Source organism: Schistocerca nitens, chromosome 6, assembly GCF_023898315.1.
Source record: "Schistocerca nitens isolate TAMUIC-IGC-003100 chromosome 6, iqSchNite1.1, whole genome shotgun sequence".
In the NCBI taxonomy this organism is placed as follows: domain Eukaryota; kingdom Metazoa; phylum Arthropoda; class Insecta; order Orthoptera; family Acrididae; genus Schistocerca; species Schistocerca nitens.
Genome location: NC_064619.1, coordinates 331,804,944 through 331,827,556, shown reverse-complemented (window position 1 = coordinate 331,827,556; position 22,613 = coordinate 331,804,944). Strand labels below are relative to the sequence as shown.

Sequence of the window (22,613 nt, the reverse complement as noted above, 5' to 3'; positions counted from 1 at the left end):
TTAAGATGCATATGAGCCCAATAAATTCTTTCAAGTTATTTATCATTGATAATGCCCACAAAACCCTGTATGTAGACTTATCGAATTTGTTTTTACTCAGGAACATTAAGTGTGATTGAGCATTAAAAATATTAAGAATTCAGTGACTTCTGTCACAGCATATGTAACATTTTGAATATCTGGACAGATAATCCCCATGTCAGTACTATCAGCCACATACGTTTTTACAAATATAATGCTGAACAACAGGAATAATGGACTGTATATGTTTCTGTCACCGACTTTACTTTGCAGCTAATGTCACTGTTTTTGCTGTTCCAGTTATCATTATTTGAAATTTAATAGTAAATATTTCACTCACCCCATATCTGGTATTGATTTCTGTGCCTAAGTGCTGTTTCTGAAAATATGGCATCACTTTAACTTGCGTTAAAGAGGACATTTGTACATGTCCAGTCTCTGAATTATTTGACTGGTGCTCTGTTTGTGTTGTATTGCAGTTGTTTATATATTATATTTACCAGGAAGATATACAGAACTACTATCACATGAGTTACTCAAATGTTTTTGTAAATCTGTCAAGAAACCATGCACATTATAATGTGTTATTGATCATCAAATTAAAGTATGAATCTGATCCAGGTATGACCCATTTTCCTGTCTCAGACAGAAAGCTATATGTACTCAGTACAAATTGTGCATATTGGATTACGATATAAATTTTTATAAGGTGCACACTGGAAGATACAAAATATAGCTGAAAAAGACAAGTAACCAACTTCATAGTATATTAACCACATACAGAGTAAGGGGTGGAGGGACTCTGCCAATATACATGTTTGGATATCAAATAATGATTTGTTAAGCACCAGAAATGATTAAAAAATCTCAAAAGGAATTTGCAGCAGTATTTCAAAACAAAATATTTTGCTTAACTAATGAACAGTAGGACTGGAACACAGGCAAAATAGTTCAACCATTACTCAGTTGCAAAAGGTGTTATGGTAGTGTGTGCAAGATGGCCCACTTTTATGCAAAGACCTGTATTTATTCAAATTTGAAAAATAAGTATACTTTAGTGAATATGAAATTATTTATTTTGTAACACATATCATTTGTGACAACTGATGCAGTGGAAAAAATTTTGAAGTCTGAATATGTCACCGAGAAAAATATAACATTACACAAAAAAGTGGATATTGTTTCATACTCTTATATTTCCGTTAGTATTGTTTCATTTAGAGACATAATGTTGTGTTATCGAAAATATCAAGAAGTTTATATGTAAAGCTCTGATACATCTCTTTTAGTGCAAAATCCTACACTGACACTTTTTTAACAGTTACGTCATCCACCCTATATTTTCACTATACATCATCATATTCCCATACACGTAGTAAGAGGGACAGTACTTTTATCTGGTCTACGTGGTTGCAGAAATGATATTGTGTTTTGGAAGGAAAGTATTTATCCAGCCTTCTTATTGTTACATGAAGAAAAAGTGATGTTCAGAATGACAAATATTTTATTGTGTTGAATAATATTTCACAGATAATTCACAATATATATGTATAACAAGTATCAGTGAAAACATCTTGAGATCAGTAAAATGCTTGTATTACAGTGTTATTTTAATAACTATGACTATTTTACATTTATATGAGTTTACTATATAAGTTGACATCCTTTATTACACCTGACAGCATTGCAGCATCTACAGCTGATACAGAAGTAAGCCACACTACAGTGAAATTTCATTACAATTTTTAAATAGACTGTAAGCTGTCATTCACTAAAGAAAATGAAAACTTAACAGAGAGGGTGAAGAATTTCTCCCCGTCTTCATCCCAGAAAGGTGGTAACTTCATTCCTTTCATGCATTTTGTAAATTGTTATAGTTCATGCTACAACAGTGATTTCTACAACATTAAACAAAACAATGGAGCAGTGGTGAAACAGAACATAAATATGGTTTGATTGTTCAGTGATATCATGCAGATAGGTAACGTGCAAAAACAAAGACGATCAAGTTTCTTCTACTGGTGAGACTGGGCTTTTGACTATGTTGTATGTTTAAAAATGAAATATGTAATATAACTAACATTTTTAGCGGCTTATTACTCATAAATTAAGTTTTCCTCTTTTCAGATTTTGGAATTCAATGTGAATGTAATGGCAGCTTTATTATTTATAAGAGACACATTGAGGTACAAATCTCATCAGTAGAAGAAACCTGTATACATGTGACCTTGAGACATAATGTAATTTCATGCTAGGTAGAAACATCCAAAGAAGGTAAACTAATTACAGGGATTTTACGAGATAAGAACTTACAAAAGCAGAAGGTACAAACTTTGCTAAGTTCAGTAGCTACAACAGGTTATTAATATTTGATTTACAATGGTGTGTCATACCCATAACCTAAATTCCCAAGAACTTTTCCGGCAAATTATTTCTTTTGCTGCAGAAAAGTGCTTTGCTTTCCTTTGAAACCCACAAAAGTGAAGCAATGCTTTACAACTAAACAGATAATGAGGGCAACTGAAGAAATTGTACCCAAATTCTGCTAAGTTTCCTCACTGAATTTAAATATTCATGCAGTTAAGTACAGTGAAACCTTTTTGTTTGTCTGTGATATGGAATTGTTCTTGTGGTAAACACATAAAGTTAAGAAAGAGAAGTAAGCTGAATTAGTAGTAATAAGATGTATGAAATAGTTAACAATGATGAGTGCTCTTGGCTGAGAGTAGGTCTTTCTTGCACTGTAGTGTCATTGTCATTGGCTAACATTATACATGTGGAGAAGCAAAGGGTTTTATTATATATAATCATTAAATATAAGCAAAAAGTTTGGAGCTAGGTGTAGAAACCACATTCCATTCATATATCATAGTGATAATGAATTTGTATCTTTGATCTGTAGGTATGGGAATGTGATCAGTGTGTATTTTAAAGAGATCAGATGATACACCCACTGAAGAAGTGATGCTATTCTTTTTTTGGTTGCCAGAGGACATTTGAAATTAACAATTATTCAGATTGTAATACTTATTTAATATTGACATAATAGGATATTATATAAAACTGCTATACAATTGTAATTGTTTTTACTTAAAGTTAATTAGTTCAGGAGACATCAGGATTTGAAGATATAATTTCATTACCATGCAAAAAAATCTGTGTGTCAAAATTGCAACCTCAGAACCAGCAACTGGTCAGTTCTGCTAACTGACTGTCCCTGATTCTGAGAAAGTTATTTGTTGCATGTAAATTTCTGTAACTCAAAAGATATTAATTCTTTAAGATAGGCTTTCAAGATACTACTAATTTTTACACTTGTAATATTTCAAAATTCTGTCCTGAGGTAGCAACTGAAGCCCAAAATTTTCTGAACTGGTGATGTCCTTAGACTTCACATATTTTGATTTTTAAAGGGAATATTCATAGTTTAAGCTTTTCTTAGATAAATTGTTGATAGTGACACTCTTAAAATCCAGGGCTTGTTATCTTTATATTTCCTCTTTTTTCTATTCTCAATCTAGCATTCTTTTGCAATTGACTAAAAACCACAAAGTGACACACTGCTGTCAGAGGTTGAGACTATAAATTGAATTTAACTGTATAAATAGCTGTGAGAAGGTCTGTGAATTCTTGAGACCATGAACTATATAGTAACAGTATTAGTTAAAGCCTATGTGAACATTATGAAGTGTACCACACAGGAATAATGTCAGAATTGTTGAGATCTATCTTAATGTAACCTAGCAGTGAGTGATTATAATGGTGTGTGCAGTTTGAGGCTGTGTTAGTGATTAGCATCTGACTCATCGAGATTATACATGTTTTAGGAATAAACCACCCATAAGTTACAGTGCTGTGTGTCCAATTTTTTTTAGTTGCACTTTCACAACTTCAAATCCAAATGCACTTCCACTACTGGGATTTTAGATTTGCAGCTCACAGCAACAAATAGAAGGTGGAGAAATTCCCCATGGTAACAAAAGAAAACATTTCAGAGTGTGGTGCCCTGCTTACTGGGGAACACTACTTTTGCATCATTGAACTATATTGTTCTGTCATGAAATGTTATATTACATCGTGAAATCTGTCTGTGAAGAATTTCCTTGCAAGTGAATGGCAGTGAGTGTTAGGTGCACTGTACAAAAACCTTCTGTGTTAGACTATGTAAAAATTGAACTTGTGATTCATAGATGTGTCACATGAAGAGAAAAAAAGGGGATGATTAATGATGGACTTCAGTACACTGTGAGAGGGCTGTTCAAAAAAGTATTTGACCTTATTTTCGTGACATATGCCTGATTTTTTCCATGGATGCAGAAACAACCAGGCACTGGGTAACTGTCAACAAGTGAACACATGTAAGTGGTAGTTGTTGGATTTTGTGTTGTGGTAAAAATGAAGGAAAAGAGGAACTATGTAACTGTATCACTTTTTTTTTTAAGCTTGTCAGTTCTCAAGTTGAAATTAGCCACAAGATTCGGCAAGTATTTGGGGCTGAAGCAATGGGTACTACACAGATAAAGGAGAAGTACAACTGCTTCAAAGATGGCTACTCATCGCTGAAGTGTGAAGCACTTTCAGGTAGACCCTAAACATTCACAAATGATGTGGTTATTGATCACATAAGGACCCTAGTGATGCAGGATACACAAATCATGAACAGAGAACTTGCAGAGAAGGTTAAAATTAGTTCTGATTCGATTCATTCCATTTTAATGGAAGATATGGACCTCACAAGGATCTCTGCAAAACTTGTGTTAAGTTGCTAACAACTGAGCAGAAGCAACTACATTCGGAGGTCACACAGGATATTCTGTATCCTATGAACAGTAATCCCAGCTTTCATAACACAGTGATCACTAGTGATGCAACCTGGATTTAATACCATGAACCAGAAACACAGTTCCAGTCACCACAATAGAAGCAGCCATCATCACCGAGACTCAAAAATGTGAGGCAGGTCTGCAGCAATGTGGAAGTTGAGCTGACCTTCACCTTCATGAAACAGTGAAACGCAACTGGCCAGACTTGATGGCAGTGGGTAGTTGCTACCTTCACCTCGATAGCACACATGTCCCTAATTCTCAATCAGTTCACAGTTTTTTTTTGGGGGGGGGGGGCAATACACAACATGGCTGTGATTTGGCAATCTACCTATTCCCCTGACTTAGTACTGAGTTACTTCTGAATTTTTCCCTAAACTAAAAAGAGACTCTGGAAGGATCCAGACTTCAGAAGATATGTAGAGTTCGATGAAGCACTGCACACCATACCAAACAAGGCTTTCCAGCAATGCTTCCAGCAGTAGCAGCAGCATTGTGGGTGGTGTGTAGAAGGTGAATGGGGCCACTCTGAAGGTGATTAGTGTCAAACAATTGTGTCTGATTAAGACTGATTTAATAAATAATAGTCAAATATTTTTTGAATAGCCTTCATATAATGAAAATTAATAAAATTTAGTAATTATCCTCAACAAGTATTCCACAAACTATTTCATATTAGTTTAGAACAGTTCTGGGAAGATGGTTGAAGGCACCAAGATTGAAGAAAAATAGTATGATCTGAAAGCCTTTGACATATATAATTGAGCTGTTGAAAGCCTCCAGTGCTATATTTTCAGCATTGTAGAAATGTATGTGATCCCATGTTTTAATTCAAGGAACTATACAAGAAGAGTTACTCTCCAAAACAGTATCCTGATTCCGGCACCTAAAAAGTCCAGAATTCTAATTTATAGAAATGTTAGTTTCATTTCATGTCTTAACCCTTTGACTATTAATGGAGCATATGTGTCCCATGATATGTTATCAGAGAATCGATTGCAACATGTTGTTTGTTACTGCTGTGTATCAGTGTCGTACTGGTAGAGGGAAGCCCACAAATAGTTTGTAGAATCCTTACAAATATTGATTGCACTTGTAAGCTGTGCTATCCTCAGGTTTTGTTGTTCACCCTCATCATTATACTGTCACATAAAATTAGTTCGCATCTTGCATCCCAATTACCAGATTCACAAACTGGGCTGCCATTGCATTGTAGTGTGAGCTATAATCTTGGAGAGATGCTCTTGCAGATTCCCTCCCCCCTCAACTCAACCCCCTTTGAAAATGAAATATTGTTTTCATGTTGTTACATAATGTTTACAATTTGCGATCATTGGGAAAACATACTAAATCCGAGCTTATTAAAAGGGAGGATTTTCAGACAGTGCTGAAGAATCCAAAAGTTACAACAAATCTCTTGCAGACATATGGAAGAAATGAGTGTACCTACAATTTGAACAAATGTTTATTCATCTTCCTCTCCCCTTCACACTACAGTTCTACAACATATGATCATATTAGCATTTATCAGGCTGAAAGGTTGTATAGTTGAGCACAATTCTGACCATATTTAAGTACATTGGTGTAGGAAAGGCAGAAATGGCTAGACTATGTGTGGTGAACCAAATAAATGTAGTTTCTCCATGTTTATAGGTGAAGCATTAATAGCTGCACTACTATTTAAATAATATTGTTAATCTGAATGCAGTCACTTGTAGGCAATTTCCATAGACAAGTTGTTGTCAGTCCTAATGATGTGTGAGTAATAAACACTGTGCTAGGCAGAACAATGATGTCCAGGTTTGATCTTGATGTGGAACGTGATTCTTGCTCTAGTTTTGAGTAGCTATCTTTTCGGTCAACTTCAGTGATCAGCAAATTATTTTTCTCCATTAAGTTCTACAGAATACACAACTATTATTGTAGGTAAGGTTTCACTGATAAAATCAAGCAATGGCATATTTTTAAATTCATGAGGAAACCACATTTCATGTAACTGCACAATGTGATGGAAGCTTATATGTCACAAAACAGCGTTTCTTTTTTCATGTATTGAAGAAAATTCAAAATTTACAGCACTTTCTACGTAACAAAGATTACAAACACTTACAAATAACAGGTAACTTCATTCGTATTTTCTTCTGTGATGTAGTGAACAACACAATGACACATAAAACTCATTACATAATCTAATATCATATAAAGAAACCTGGTGGCATTCCAGGAGGGGGTGGAGGAATATCCTCATACCTTGGTAAATGGTTGTTGTTGCTGCTGTTATTGTTATTGCTATTGCTGTTGTTACTACTGTTGTTATTAATGCCATTGACATCAGTGTTAGTATTGCGTATACGCAGAGATCCTGCAGGGCTGGCGGAACTGGATCCGGAGTTCTTGTTCAGGAAGTCCGTCAGTCCGGAGCCTGCACCACCCTGAGTGCCAGAGTTGCCTCCCCCACCTGGGGGTAAAGGGCCAGGCTTGGGTGGTCCGCTACCATCTGGAGGAGAGTAGGGAGGTGGTGGGCTGTCTCCACTGCTGGGAGGCTGACATTTCTCTTCCGGCGTGGAACAGCTGTGCAACGATATGTACAGTCAAATAAAATATTTTTATATGTAGCTGCAATGTATGACCAAGATCACAACTGGGAACTATACAGTTTTATTTGTTTCATCTAAACAATACCAGAATTGAGACAATTTCTTGACTAAGAAGTTCAATTGAAATTATTGTTAGCTTCATAAAATTATTGTTGCTTCCCCTATAAATAAAATTGAAACTTTACCTTTTTGTCCTTCGTGGGGAACGTTGTCTTCTCTTGCTGGTTGGTGACAGTTTGACTCTTAAGGCTTTACTATTTGTTTCAACCACTTTATAAGGAATTTCTCTTAGCTGTGCTTCTGACATTCCCTCTGTATCAATCAAATCAAATTCCAAATGTTTCTTTAACTCATCTGGGAGCCTTGGCTTTGTTTCGGATGGAGATCGAGATCTAGACCTGTAAGAAAGATACTAACTAAATAAATAGTTCAGTTAAATCTTTTGGCATAGTTGTATAGCATGTAATTATATTGTATCATATGCATATAGTTCACCAATTTGTAGGACAAATTTTGAGTAATAACATTTTACACGTTAATTCAAAATGATTATGAAGTAGCAGTCTAAATTGCTGAAAACAGATGAAAAAAGAGACATGGAGTGCTATTCATGTCAAGAATACACATCTGAACTAATATAAAAGTTCACCTCAAACGATGGTAAATGTGACGCCTGTCATATGATGAAATCTACACTACTCTCAGAAATGTACAGCAAAATGTTCAGTCATGCTGGGAAATACACTGCTGAACTATACTTTCAGTTGTTCTCTTAAGTGTTGGAGAAGAAATTCCAAACTGATTACAGTAAATTGTCTTGTGAGAGAGTATGTAAGACTTTTTACTTTTTTTTTCATTATGGTAAATACAGTATTGGGCCTCATTCAATGGAAAGAACCTCTATGAGGAGCTTAGGAGACTTCAAATCCCTGGTGGAGGTAATTAAGACCAACTAGCTGTTGGTATACCCAAATGATGTGTAAATTCAGAGCAGTGTGCAGGGAGAATCTGCTAATGATATTTTCATGGATATTAATAAATGGTTTAAAGCCAACTCACTGACATTAAACTTCGAAAAGACTCACTATATGCAATTCAGAACCTGTAAGAGGTTTCCACCCAGCATATGCATAAAATACGAAGAAGAGCAGATAGAAGAGGTTGACAGTCTTAAATTCCTGGGATTAAAACTTGATAATAAATTCAGTTGGGAAGAGCACACCACAGAACTGCAGAAATGCCTTAACAAATCTGTATTTGCAATTCAAGTGTTAGCAGACATAGGCGACATAAAAATGAAAAAGCTTGCATACTTTGCCTACTTTGATTCCATAATGTCATATGGTATAATATTTTGGGGTAACTCTTCATGTCAAACAAAAGTTTTCAGAGTCCAAAAGCGTGTAATACGTATTGTTTGTGGAGTAAATTCACGGACGTCATGTAGAAACCTCTTCAAAGAACTGGGTATACTAACTACTGCCTCTCAGTATATTTACTCATTAATGAAATTTGTCCTAAATAATATATCTCTTTTTCCAACAAAAATGATCTGCACAAGGACTTAAAAGCACTTACTTTAGATCAAAAAGGGGTCCACTACTCAGGAACACTCATCTTCAATAATTTGCCAGTAAACATAAAAAATTTAGTTACAAATAAAGATCAAGTTAAAAGGAGCCTGAAAGACGTACTAGTGGCAAACTCCTTCTACTCCATTGACGAATTTTTTAATAGAAACAAATGATGTATTGTATATACTCATACTATTAGTATTGTTATGTTCCACATCCACGAGGATCTCCTCAGCACGGATCTATGGAACGAAAACTAATCTAATCTAATCTAATCTAATCCAAGAATGCCTCACACAGACCGCTGCAGGGTCAGGAGGGTTGTAGGAGGAGGAAGACCCCCTTCACTTCCCTCACACAATCTAACAACTATACACTAATTCATTCTTAATATATCAACTAAAAGGCTACGATTTCTTAAAATTATGCCCTGAAATGAGGTCCATTCTGTCAGACACTTTGCCCACCACTCCTAGAATAGTTTTTCATCACACTCCCACTCCGCACAGTATCCTGGTCAGACCATGTGCTCCTTCTGCACTCATTTCTCTACCTCATGGCTTCTGTCACTGTGACTGTCCCCACTGTTAAGACTTGCTCTATGCATCCTCCAACCACAACCTATACCAGCCCAGTAACTGACAAAACATATACCATCAAAGGGATAGCTGGCTGTGAAACTACACTTGTGTACCAGCTGTTCAGCCTTCCACATTGGTACGACTATCATCAATTTCCCAGTTAAGATGAATGGACATAGGCAGAGGGTAAATACTGGCAACACACAAATCCTATTGCAGCGCATGCTTTACAACATGACTGTCCTGAAATCTGTGCCTGGGCTCTTCCCTCACACACCAGTTTCCCAGAACTACTCACATGGGAACTGGTGTTACAACATGTCCTCATTTCTGGCCACTCACCTGGCCCTAATTTACATTAATTTCTGTGGTCTCAACACTTTCTTCCAGTAACTATTCCTTTCTTTATTCTCTTTTAGTTTTCTTTATATTTTATCTTCCCCCCTCCCCCCTCAGCATGTCACATGTCACCACATGTAATGCAATTAGCTTCCTGTTCTCACTAACTCTTGTACGATGTAATATTTGTCTTGCTTATTACCCTATTTTCACCTTTAATCTTTCAGGTTTCCAAATCTTGTCTAGTGCTGTCGCTGACAATCAGTCTTTGCTTCTCATCCTTTCCAGTAAGCCTCTGATCTGGGGTTCTGGACAACTTTTCCATAACTCTCCCCTTTCCTGAATCTCATCAGGCCTTTTCCTTTATTGTTCATTCCCCTTCAACCCTTCCACTAGAAAAAGAATCCACTGGCTCTGAAAACTTGCACATTTCTGTAACTTTTATATGGGTTTCCTCCTGCCACCACTTGGTGGATAAAATTTTTTTATCTATTCAATTATATTAAGTTTTGGAGGTAGTGTGTTCGGACAGACAAGACAGTTTTAGGCAAAATTTTAAATCACGATATCTTTTTTGTTTTTGTGATCTAACCTTGATGAAATAAAGCCTACACATTGCCCCAAGCTATGCTCAAGTTACCCTTGAGAACCCCATGAAAATTTGTTAAGTAGGTTTGAGGAATCATATGCTCAAACAGGCAAACATGACAGTTTTACAGTTTTATTATTACTATAGATATTGTAACTGAAGATGGTTTTGTTTAATGAAGTTCTATACTGCTAAACATCTCTTTGCTGTTATAATTACATTAATCTGTATTACCTGTGCTTCTTCTGTTTGCGTTTTTGGTGATAGGACAGCTCTGATTCAGTCTCCATACCACTGTTCATATAGCCTGATCTTCGACTTGGAATGACATTAGCCTTATGTATGCCAGTACCTCCTTCAGCTTGCTTTCTTTGCACTTCCTTCCATTGTGCTTCTGAGTCCACCAGTTCATAATGGCTGCTGTGCCTGTGTGATGAACTCAATTATTTCAAATTTAGGAAGGTAGTTCTTATCAAATAGTGACAATTGCCACTTTTAGTTATCTTAGTCTAATATTCCAAAAAATACATGATTAAAGATGAATCTAGTTTATTTTGTTGAGAGAGACTCATTTGTAGACAAAGAAGTTTGGACACAGATTCAAAAAAACAAACTATTCACTTTGAATTACTTGTAAAATTAATATTTTGTATCATAGAAAATGAAGGTAGAAATTAAGTTGTCAGCTTTACAGGCAGCAGTTTGCCAAAGGCGGGATACAAAGAAATGAAAGATCCACTGGTTTCTGGAGCCTGAGAAAAGGGAATGTTGTACAGAAATAGTCAGCAAAGTTATCCAGGAGCCTAGGTTAAGGAACCTTCAATACAAGCTTAGATTGGACAAGGATAGGGCAAGAACTAGCCATGGCATATTCAGACGAACATACTCATTCATTTAGTATGATTTGTAGAAACCAGGAACAACTAAAATCTGGTTGGGCATTTGGAAATTTATAGCTGAATGTAATTGTAATTCCAGTACTCTCATTTGGTCAATATGTTAATATTGTGCTTCAGGTGAGAAGTTATTGGGACTGCAGGGGGCATTGATGCCTAGTTAAGTAGACTGCTCCCCCACCCACCAAGATATCAGTAGTTCTGATAACAGATATCTCACTTTGAAGCATATTGATGTGTACCTGTGCTTGCTGGAGCTCTTATGTCTGTGGCGGTGATGAGAGTCCTGTTCACTGCTGGACTCGCGCCGGTGAGTACCGTGGGATCGATGTCGGTGTCGTCGGTGGCCATGGCTGTGAGATTTGCCAGACCCAGAGCCTTTTGACAATTCACTCTCATTGTCTGAACTTCGGCGACTGCGATGGTGACGATGTCTGCAATGAGTGTCAATACCGTATTACTGGTAGCAGTTACAGGAACGCTGCTAGAAAATAATAAGCTGCTGGACAGCAAAAAATTGCTGGGAAAATACAACATGCATCTAATTTAATTTTTTGCCACAGAAAAATGACCTATCATAGCTGAATTATGTGAGAGCATGAAAAGTTATCACAATCTGGCTCTCAGTAATAGGAAAGAAATTGTAGGTTCGGTTTTCAAGGCTGTGTTATAGGATGAGCTACAGGTGCAGAACCATGCTTCTAAAACAAAACCAGGCAGAGAAACAGAAATTTAAATAAGCCTGTGAGGCTGTGTTACCAACATGACGGCAAATTTCTAAGTGGCCATCCTTGATGCAGCTCATAATTATGAATGGAAGGAGTGTCATGTGATGCATCAAAGAGTGAGAGAGTTACACATGCCAAACAATGGTGCCTTACATTTGATAACTTTATTCACTCTTGAGTTGTGACCGATGTTTCTTCCTTCAGGTGGTGTGGAAGCTGATAGTTTTAACACAAGCTGAAAGCATTGAGATCATCCTGATATCAGGAGAGAGGAGCACCCATGTTATTTGTAGAGGACTTTAACCAGTGCCATGAAGACAGATCACTGATTAACCACAGGGTGTGGGTGAAACTTCTAGCAAAATTCCATGTAATTGGCTTTGTTGCAAACAAACTGAAAGCTGGATGACTGAAAATGGCTACAACTCACTGATCTGGCACTATCCACTAAGAGTCAACAGTACAGACACATGGCATCTCACAAGAATCTGACCACACACAAATGACACCCTTACAAAATGCAAATGTTACATCTCTGGACACTGTTTATGGGTGAGGCTAATTTCATATGAGAATAGAGAGGCAAATAAACAGTAAAAAACTGTTTCAAATAGTTTGTCAATAATTTGAAGATGAAAAGCACTGAGTTTCGTTCCTTTATTTTCATAAATACCTTTCCACATTTTGAACAGTGTTTCACAGGAAAGAATCTCAAACCTTCGAAGTGTACCAACCTGTCCAACTTTAAGCATGTGGAGCTCTCAGTTTTGGCTTACGGAATATTACGATTTTGTGTATGACATGTAGTGCTGTGTATTCCCAGTGAATGTAATGTCAGAAACTGTTGTGACTCGCCGATCATTCAAAGCGCCGCCGCGCAATTACGCGCGTCCTCTACGTGCGGCGCTGTCTGCCAGCCATGCAGCAGCTGCGCCACCTAAGCGGCCAGCCGAGCAGCGGCCACTAGACTGGGACTCAGTGCTCATTCGAATGCTAACGTGTACACATGTCTTGCTTGTCAACTTACTCTGTGACATATGTGTTGTGTCGTTCTGAAATATATTTGTTAAACTTGACGTTATAACAATTGGCGACGAGGATGGGATTTTTCCTTTTCACCGTTGACCCACAGGTTTCCATGGCTACTGTCGAGCAACTATTGCAAAATCTCCTTGAACAGCAAACGCTTCTAACAGCGGCGATTCGCGATTTCGTCGCGGCGTCAAATGCGGGGCGTTTCTCGTCGCTGGCCAGACCTCCCTTTCCTCCTTACGACGAGACGGCGGAAGACTGGTCTGATTATGAAAAACGTCTTCGACAGCACTTCTTGGCATTTCATGTCACGGACGAACAACCATGTAAGTCTCTGTTCCTTTCCTGGATTTCACCTCAAAGGTATCGGTTGTTGTCGCAATTGGCTCCTTTGAAGGATCCTGCGTCTTTGTCCTTTGCTGAAATTGCTCACTTCTGTCTATTTTCAAAAGCAAACGCATGTGGTAGCCTCTCGTGTTGCCTTTTATCGTTGTCAAAAACAGCCACATCAATCCTATCGCGCTTGGGCTGCTGAACTTCACGGCCTCAGTCGAAAGTGTCAATTTGTTACTGACGTTCGCAAAGATTCCTATGCCGATGCCGATACGGGATGCTATTATCCGGTCAGCGCCCGACAAAGAAGTTCGGCAACGGGCCCTTCAGTTGGCAAATCCGACTCTAGATGAAGTTCTCTCCATTGCGCAGTCTTTTGAAATTTCTCTCGCCGCTGGGGCGCAAATAGAGGCGTGGGGTGATGTCGGGGAAATACAATGTCTGTGCGCTGTTGAAGACGCGTGCGGCGCATCCCCGCCGGCTGACGTGGCCGCAGTGCGCTCCCACGCGCAGTCTCGGCCTAACCGTAAACAACCCGCTAAGAAACTGCAGCAAAACCCCCGGCAACTTCCTTCATGTCCGCGGTGTTTTACAAAACATTCACGCGAGGATTGTCCCCAACGTTGGGCTGTGTGTCACAATTGCAAAAAGAAAGGTCATGTGTCTTCCGTTTGCAAATCTGACCGCATACATGATGTTCATGAACATGACGCTGATTCTTATTCTGTGTTGTCTGTCAATTGCACTTCTTCCCTTTCAGTGAAGTTATTCCTCACTGTCCAAATCCTTGGTCGAGATGTTCGCATGCAGGTGGATACCGGTTCTGCTGCCACTATAATTAATTCTCAGACGTATCAGTTGGGTTCTCCACTCCTGTCACCTGTCACTCGGCAATTACGGACGTACAATAAACAGAAGATTTCTCTCTTGGGACAGTTTCATGCTGAGGTATCTTACAAATCCGTCCTTCGCACTGTTCCCATATTTGTGGTCGACCAGAGCAACGAAGAAAATCTTTTTGGTTTCGATGCCTTCTCGTTTTTGGATTCTCCATAGATGACTCTGTCAATATTGTCTCTGATGCTATTCCTTATGCTCAACTGGATTCCTTGTCGACGACATTTTCGTCCCCCTTCTTCTCCTGGGTTAGGCCGTGTAAACGACTTTGAAGCTAATATCACGCTCAAACCCACTGCTCGGCCTAAGTTTTTTCGGGCTCGACCCATTCCTGTGGCCCTTCGTGATGGGGTAAAACGGGAGTTGGATCGTCTCACTACTTCAGGGGTCTTGCTTCCTGTCACTTCCGGTCCTCTCCTGTTGTTGTCGTTGCTAAGCCAAATGGTGATATTCGTCTCTGTGGTGATTTCAAAGCCACTGTAAATGCTCAATGCCTCATCGACACTTACCCTATGCCCCGTCCTGAAGAACTGTTCACTAAACTTGCTGGAGGCCAGTATTTTTCTAAAATTGACCTGTCAGAAGCTTATCATCAACTTCCTCTCGACGCTGCTTCCCGGCAGTTTCTGGTCCTTAACACGCCTTTCGGCCTCTATCAATACCAACGCTTGCCATTCGGGGTTGCTAGCGCCCCTGCTCTCTTTCAGCGATTCTTGGAACAATTATTGCTCCCTGTCCCTGGGTGTATTAATTACATGGACGACATTGTTGTCACTGGCTCCACCACTGAAGAACATCTTCAAAATCTCCGCACACTTTTTCATGTCTTACAGACTGCCGGTCTTAAGTGTAATCTTCAGAAATCACAATTTTTTCAGGCATCTATCACGTACTTGGGGTTTCAACTCTCTCGGGATGGTATTCGTCCGCTTCAGCAAACTGTCGCTGCGATCGATGCCCTTCGTCGCCCTACATCTGTTAAGGAACTGCAGGCCTTCTTGGGGAAAATAGCATACTATCAAAAGTTTTTACCGTCTGCGGCTTCGGTGGCTCAGCCGTTGCATCGCCTGTTGCATAAAAACGTGCCTTTTCACTGGTCCGCGTCATGCGATGAGGCTTTCCAGAAATTGAAGACTATGCTGAAACAGGTCCCGTGCCTGGCTACTTATCAACCTGGCCAACATCTTGTTTTTGCCACCAATGCCTCTCAATCGGGGTCGGTGCAGTCCTTGCGCACCGTTTTCCTGGCGGTTCGGAACAACCCATTGCTCATGCCTCCAAAACGCTCACGGATGCCCAACAAAAGTATTCTCAAATTGAGAAAGAAGCTTTGGCCATTATTTATACTCTTCGTAAATTTTTGTGTTTTTCTCTATAGCTCAAAATTTCATCTTGTTACGGATCACAAACCACTTGTTTCCTTGTTTCATCCATCAACGTCACTTCCCGACAAGGCTGCACACCTCCTCCAGCGTTGGGCTCTTTACTTGTCTCGTTTCAATTATGAGATTCATTTCCGGCCAACGGCTCAACATGCAAATGCTGATGCTCTGTCTCGCCTTCCCATGGGTCCTGATCAGGCATTCGATAGGGACGAACTTTTGTGTTTCCACCTGGATGTTGCCGAGCAGCGGGTTGTGGACGGGTTCCCCATCACTGGGGACAGGCTGGCGGCTGCTACGGGTTCTGACCCTACCCTCTCCCGGGTTTTACGCTGTATTCAGAAGGGTTGGCCAGATCGCCCGTCCGCTAAGACTTCTGATCCGTTGCGGAACTACTACGCTTTGCGCTACCGCCTCACGGCTAGGGATGGTGTTATCCTCCTTTCCACTGACAATGCTTCGCCGCGTGTTGTGGTACCTGCGTCTTTGCGTGCTTCGGTCTTGCGCCTCCTTCACCAAGGGCACTGGGGTGTGTGTCGCACAAAATCTCTGGCGCGCCGTCATGTGTACTGGCCTGGCATCGACTCTGAAATAGCACACATGGTCGCTGCCTGCAGCCCTTGTGCGTCACAGGCCGCTGTCCCGAAGTCATCTTTGTCACCGTGGCCTTCGCCTGAGAAGCCCTGGGAGCGTATTCGTGCTGACTTTGCGGGACCCTTTTTAGGTACTTATTGGCTCCTCGTAATTGACGCCTACTCTAACTTTCCTTTCATTGTCCGTTGCACGTCGCCTACCACCGCGGCAACCACCAGTGCTCTCGCCCGCATGTTTTCTTTGGAAGGCCTCCCCTCTACTCTTGTTACTGATAATGGTCCGCAATTTGCCTCTTCCGAATTTGCGGATTTTTGTGCTCGTCACGGCGTTATGCATGTCACGGCCCCGCCGTTCCATCCACAATCCAACGGTGAGGCTGAACGACTGGTCCGCACATTTAAGGCTCAGATGCGGAAACTTCTGACTTCTTCTGCTGCTGATGATGCGCTTCTCCAGTTTCTGGCGTCTTACGGTTTCACCCCCATGGGCGACCACAGCCCGGCTGAGCTCTTACATGACCGACAGCCCCGCACGCTACTTCATCTTCTGCAGCCTTCCACCTCACGGCCGCGGGTGCCTTCACTTGGCCGGTTCACCGCCGACGACCTCGTCTGTGTACGGGGATATGGCAGGCGGCCAAAATGGAGCCCGGGCCGCATCTTACGACACCGTGGCAGACGCCTGTATGAAATCCAGACGGACACGGGTGTTGCAGTGCGTCATTCGGACCAGCTTCGGTCTCGTGTGCCGGCAACGCCTGTTCCGAATGCCGCTACACCACCTTCGGCTCTACCTGACGCTCGGGATCTTGGCATCTCTCATTACTCACAACGCAGTCCTCTCACCGTCATCGCGATGCCAGCACAAGAACAGACGCCACCAGGAGACGTGCCCATGCAGGAACCGGATGTCCATCCTCTGTCAGAGCAAATCTACTCGCCTCCTCCTCAAACGGACGCCGACACATCGCCCATGTCTCCTGTCATATCAACTGGACTTGCCGCAACGGGCAGATTGGTGCATGGGGCCCCAGCAGATTCGACCCCTACGTCTCCTGTCATCTCGACCCGTTATCATCGGGGACACTTCAGTCCGTACGGGAAGCCGCCTCCTCGAGACTTTACGGCAAGTCAAACAACGCCTATGGACGTTAGCCATCTCCAGGACACCTCCATCAAGACCAGTGCAACAATTTCAAAGGGGGGAAAAGCGTTGTGACTCGCCGATCATTCAAAGCGCCGCCGCGCAATTACGCGCGTCCTCTACGTGCGGCACTGTCTGCCAACCATGCAGCAGCTGCGCCACCTAAGCGGCCAGCCGAGCAGCGGCCGCTAGACTGGGACTCAGTGCTCATTAGAATGTTAACGTGTACACATGTCTTGCTTGTCAACTTACTCTGTGACTTATATGTGTTGTGTCGTTCTGAAATATATGTGTTAAACTTCACGTTATAACAAACATTTTTCCAGGGATTATGCTCAACCCTTAAAATAGATTACAAGTGAACTCTATACAGTTGATGAGCTACCATTTAGTTCCTTATGTCCTTATATAAAATGGCTAAAGGATGATCACATGTCAGTGCCTTACCTGGAAACAACACATTTAAATTTGAAACAATTTTATTACTGCTGCTTGACTGGAAAGAGGAGGCTTTGCAGAGTTGTGATATTTTATAAATAAAACCTTTTAATGTTAAGTACCAAGTGAGCTACAGATGATTACAGTCCACAACTTTCAGGAATTAAAAAAAATAGTACATATGTCATAAACAGACCCCTACATGCAACAGTCTGATGCTGTTAAAGTAATATATCAGAGCTGTGCACACACCTCTTGCAGGAGCGTGAGTCATTCGAACTCTGACTCTCGACACTGGAGGAGCGGCGTGTGAGACGGCTGAGCAGCTGACTGTTGTGATGTCCTGCAGAGCGTACAGAACGTGGGCTGGAACTGGAGTAGAGACCACGCATGTGTGGCTGGTGAACCGGTTGTGTCCACGGTGCCGACCGTGTCGAGCGAGGAGAATCTGCCCGCTGTTGTGTTGATGGCAGTGCTGCTGGGATGCTACACGTAGATCGGTACAAACTGCTTACCCTGTGAACAAGAATCCATATATTTTTTAACACAAAATGTAGCAATCAGTTCTCCAATCACCATTTTGGCATGACTCTACCATCAGACAACAGTCATATATGACCAAGCTGAATTATAGGGAATCTGAATCAATATGATGTTGATATGCAATGGATTTGTGTAGTGAGTGACAACTGATTAGTTTTCTAAGATGCTAAGTGTTATACTTACAATGATTAAGTAAAATCTTTAATAATTCGCACTATACAAATACTGTAGAGTAACAGTGGTAGTAGTACACTGTTTCAAAATAGTTGAACATTATTGGCAGGAAACTGAGGAAAATCAAAGTTACTTCAGCAAAACTTATGAAGCATCAATATTTAGTGAGGAGTTGAGATACATTCTGCTCAATGTAGAGAATTAGCAATTATAGTTTGTTTATAGAATGCACAATTTCTATCACTGAGTGGAACAATGTATGTATACATTGCTGTTATGAAAACAGGTAGCATCTGGCATCCAATTGAAAATTATTTTTAGAATCCAGAAGTAGACCTTGAATAACAGGAAATATAAAATGTGAACAAGTCATCTATTTATCTAGTTTACTGCTTGTCCTGTTCTTTGGCAACAGAATGAAGAAACACAGAGGAGACACACTTAGATATAACATGTAGTAACTGCCCTTTTCTCATTGGTATACAAATCACATAACCTCCTAGCTTCAACAGGAGCAGATGTAGAGTTCAAAAAGTGTTTTTTCCAGCCCCTGGATGACAGGCATGTTGTATGGGAACAGTGTCGTCCTGCCAAGTCAACATGCTTTGTACAGTAGCCTACTTGTCAGGCGCAAGAAACGGTTTCCTGGATCCCGACACATAGGCTCTCCTGTGTGACAGGTATGTTGTGATATAATATTATCAGCCTGCTTTAACGACCTGCTTTGCATGGGAGCCTGTACGTCAGGTGGAAATAAATGATTTTCAACCCCTGATGTTCAGCCTGCTCTGCATGACAGGTGTGTTGTGGGAGTAGTTATTTTATTGCACTGTATTGTAGGGGATACATGTACTCATAGCATGGCTGGGGACAGGTTGAGATGGATAGAGGAAGGGATTGACAGAGTAAGGGGGAGGAGGAAATAGACAAGGACAGGGGAAGAGTGGGAGATGCATGAGGCAAGTGGAAGGTGAAGAGGGGTGGTGGGCAGGTGGAAAAGGAAGAGGGGGAGGCAGAGATGGAGAAAAACAGAGGAAGCAGGATATGGTCAGTACTGTGGGGCTTATAACCTCTTAGCTCCAAGAAAAGAGGAGATATGGGCAATCATGTGGGTTTTTTTTTCCTTCAGCCCCTGCAATACAGGCTGTGTGCATGACAGGTGCCTTGTGGCAGTAGTATTGGCCTGCTTTCTCGACCTGTTTTGCAGAGGCTGTATGTTTAGATGGGTATGGCTGGGGAAAGTTTGAGATGAATAGAAGAGAGGATGGGCAGAGTGGGAGCCAGGAGGAGATGGATAGGGAGAGAGGAGGGGATGGACAGAGAGATGGGGGGAGAGAGGAGTGGAGAGACAGTGAAAGGGTAGAAGGAGGGGGACAGAGAAAGGAGGTGATGGATAGGGAGAGGAGGAGAATGATGAGGAGAGGAGCGCAGGAGGAAATGAATAGGGTGACAAAGGGAGGAGAAGGTGTAGGGAGAGGGGGCAGGAGGAGATGGATAGGGAGAGGTGGCAGGTGAGATAGAGAGACTGGGGCAGGAGGAGACAGCATAGAGAGAGGGGAGGAGGAGATCAAAATGGAGAAGGGGGAGGACGAGATGGACCGAGAGTGGAGGGAGGAGAAGTGTGCAATACATATGTTGAGCGCATCCGTGGATGAAGCTGCAGGGAAAAAGCTATGATGGATACTGGATGGCGTGATGTCAGGAGCTGCAGCTCCAGAGAGATCACGGTTTAACACCGAGTATCCTGTGACCCTGCCACTACTTCTAGTTAGACTTCTGAACATATTTCTTTTCATGTCAGTTCTGCAGAGATCCTCTTCGCTTCTCGTCATACCAGACCAATTAATTTTCAGCATCCCTGCTTAACGCCATATTTCTGATGTTGTAGTTATCTTCCTTTCTGAGTGATATAACATTGAAAACAGATGCAATGCAGCATGAACGAAGTGCTGTGCTTATAGGTAGATGTAGGACCTGCACCATCTGCAAACTGTTTACCCTGCAGTATGGATATGCTGTCATTTTATAAGGTTGTAGACAGTAAATATATGCTATTTTCATTCTGCTACTTACGAAGGTATTGGCTGAGGGACTGTCGAAATTGGTTTCAGCTCCTGAACTGGCGGTGGTGGCGGCGCGTTTTCCTTGTTGAGAGTCTCCTCTACTTTAGGCGCTGCAAGCACAAACACAGTTTTAGTAACATAATCTCTCAAATTCTCTCTCTCTCTCTCTCTCTCTCTCTCTCTCTGTGTGTGTGTGTGTGTGTGTGTGTGTGTGTGTGTGTGTGTGTGTGTGTGGCCGGGCGCGCGCGTGGTGGGCCGGGGGGGGGAGGGGGGAGGGGGGATATCTGGAAATTAACCTCCATTTTCATGGAGCACTGGGAGTAATGTGGGGAACGGATCAGTCACTATGCTGATTCACGTACATAGCAGTTCTTGTACTTAACAGTTGCGATAACAAGAAATTCGCATAGTTTCTCTTGGTCTACAGTAGCCGTTCATTATGATTGTTGCAATCCTACAAAATTTGGTATCTGTTCTGTGATATGCGTTTTAGTGGCAAAAAAAATTCGAAGGCACTGTCATACAGCGCAAAATTTGTGATGAATACTGATCGAATGTGATGAGTGAAGATCAATGGTGTCGTCTGTTTACGAGTGGGAGGACGAATGTTCATGATGATGACGCAACTCGCCGTCTGTCTATAGTCAACAACGAACTGCTATACAAAATTTACGAGGTTCATTAAAACCAACGTTTTAAGGTATCTCCACTGTCAGACAAATTTCCACAATTTTGGAGTTTTTTGTATACATCGTGGCTAAAAAAGTAGTGTACCGCAGGTTCCTGCTCGGGCTTCCATTCTCACGTAGTACTGGGAATAGTGTGTTTGAGACGTTGTTGTGTTGTGGTACCCACGACACTCAGCAAATGGTTCTCCTTTTTCGTTAGAATTCGTAATGAGAAGATCAACTGACAGAATAATGATCGGTAATATGAGTTTCATACCTCCTCGTCCAACGCATAAAAAAAGTACGCCAACTCAGTTGGAAACGTTGTGTTTTAATAGCTAGCTACTTTTCTTGGGGTGGGGTGTTTGTAATGTGGATTTATGAAACATAGGAAGTTATATTATGTGTTCAAAGTGACCTCCAACAGGAGCCAGACAACGTCGATGCCGCTGAACTGTTGATAGAACTACAGCTGCCAGTGTTGCTGGTGTGATAGTCGCAGAGGACGCCTGGGTACTTTGTTGTAGCACGTTCAGTGTAGATGGCTTCCGTTGATAAACTTTATTTTTCAGGGTCTCCCGTATGTACCGGTAGAAGTCATGAGGTGTAAGGTCTGGAGACTGTGGTGGGTACTCAACAGCTTCTCTTCGACCTACCCATCATCCAGGTAGATTTTCATTCAAGTATGCCCTGACATATCTGTTGTAGTGAGACGGAGCGACATCTTGCTGTACGTAAAGTCTTTCATTTTTCAAGAATCCTTCGGATGGCAAGTAAAATCGATGTTTGCAGCATATGAAGATACTCCTCACCAGTTACGATAACTTCAAAGAAGAATGGGCCAATCATACAGCGCAACGACAGACAACACCACACGTTAACACCTGGTAGATTAACATATTTGTCTATGTGAACGTGAGGATTTTCAGGGACGCGCTACACGCAGTTGTGGCGGTTTACAGTACCGCTCAGTTTGAATTCCGCATCCTCAGACCTGATAATCATCCCTGCAAACCGTTCGTCCTCGCGAAGCATGCCTTCAAACTGCTCACATTACTCCATCCTCCGATCCGAGTCGTGCTCGTCCATAGCGTGCAGCGATCTTGGAATGTAGACTTTCCACTTTGTAGCCTTCAGAATTCGTCGTACGCTGCTTCCATGCGCACCCTACTTTACAGATTTTTGAGGTGACCAAGTA

The 22,613-nt window shown here is 41.4% G+C and overlaps 1 protein-coding gene across 1 annotated transcript in view; it reads right to left on the bottom strand.

The window, feature by feature from the left end:
• Positions 1 to 22,613, bottom strand: part of LOC126263347 (band 4.1-like protein 4A) — a 691,823-nt gene that overhangs the window by 6,208 nt on the left and 663,002 nt on the right. Inside the window, exons 13-18 of the mRNA XM_049960435.1 lie at positions 20,758 to 20,857; positions 18,220 to 18,483; positions 11,663 to 11,854; positions 10,759 to 10,950; positions 7,627 to 7,839; positions 7,095 to 7,415 (exon numbers count right to left, since the gene is read on the bottom strand). Of these exons, the coding sequence (XP_049816392.1) occupies positions 7,095 to 7,415; positions 7,627 to 7,839; positions 10,759 to 10,950; positions 11,663 to 11,854; positions 18,220 to 18,483; positions 20,758 to 20,857 (1,282 nt within the window). The remainder of the gene's footprint in view (positions 1 to 7,094; positions 7,416 to 7,626; positions 7,840 to 10,758; positions 10,951 to 11,662; positions 11,855 to 18,219; positions 18,484 to 20,757; positions 20,858 to 22,613) is intronic.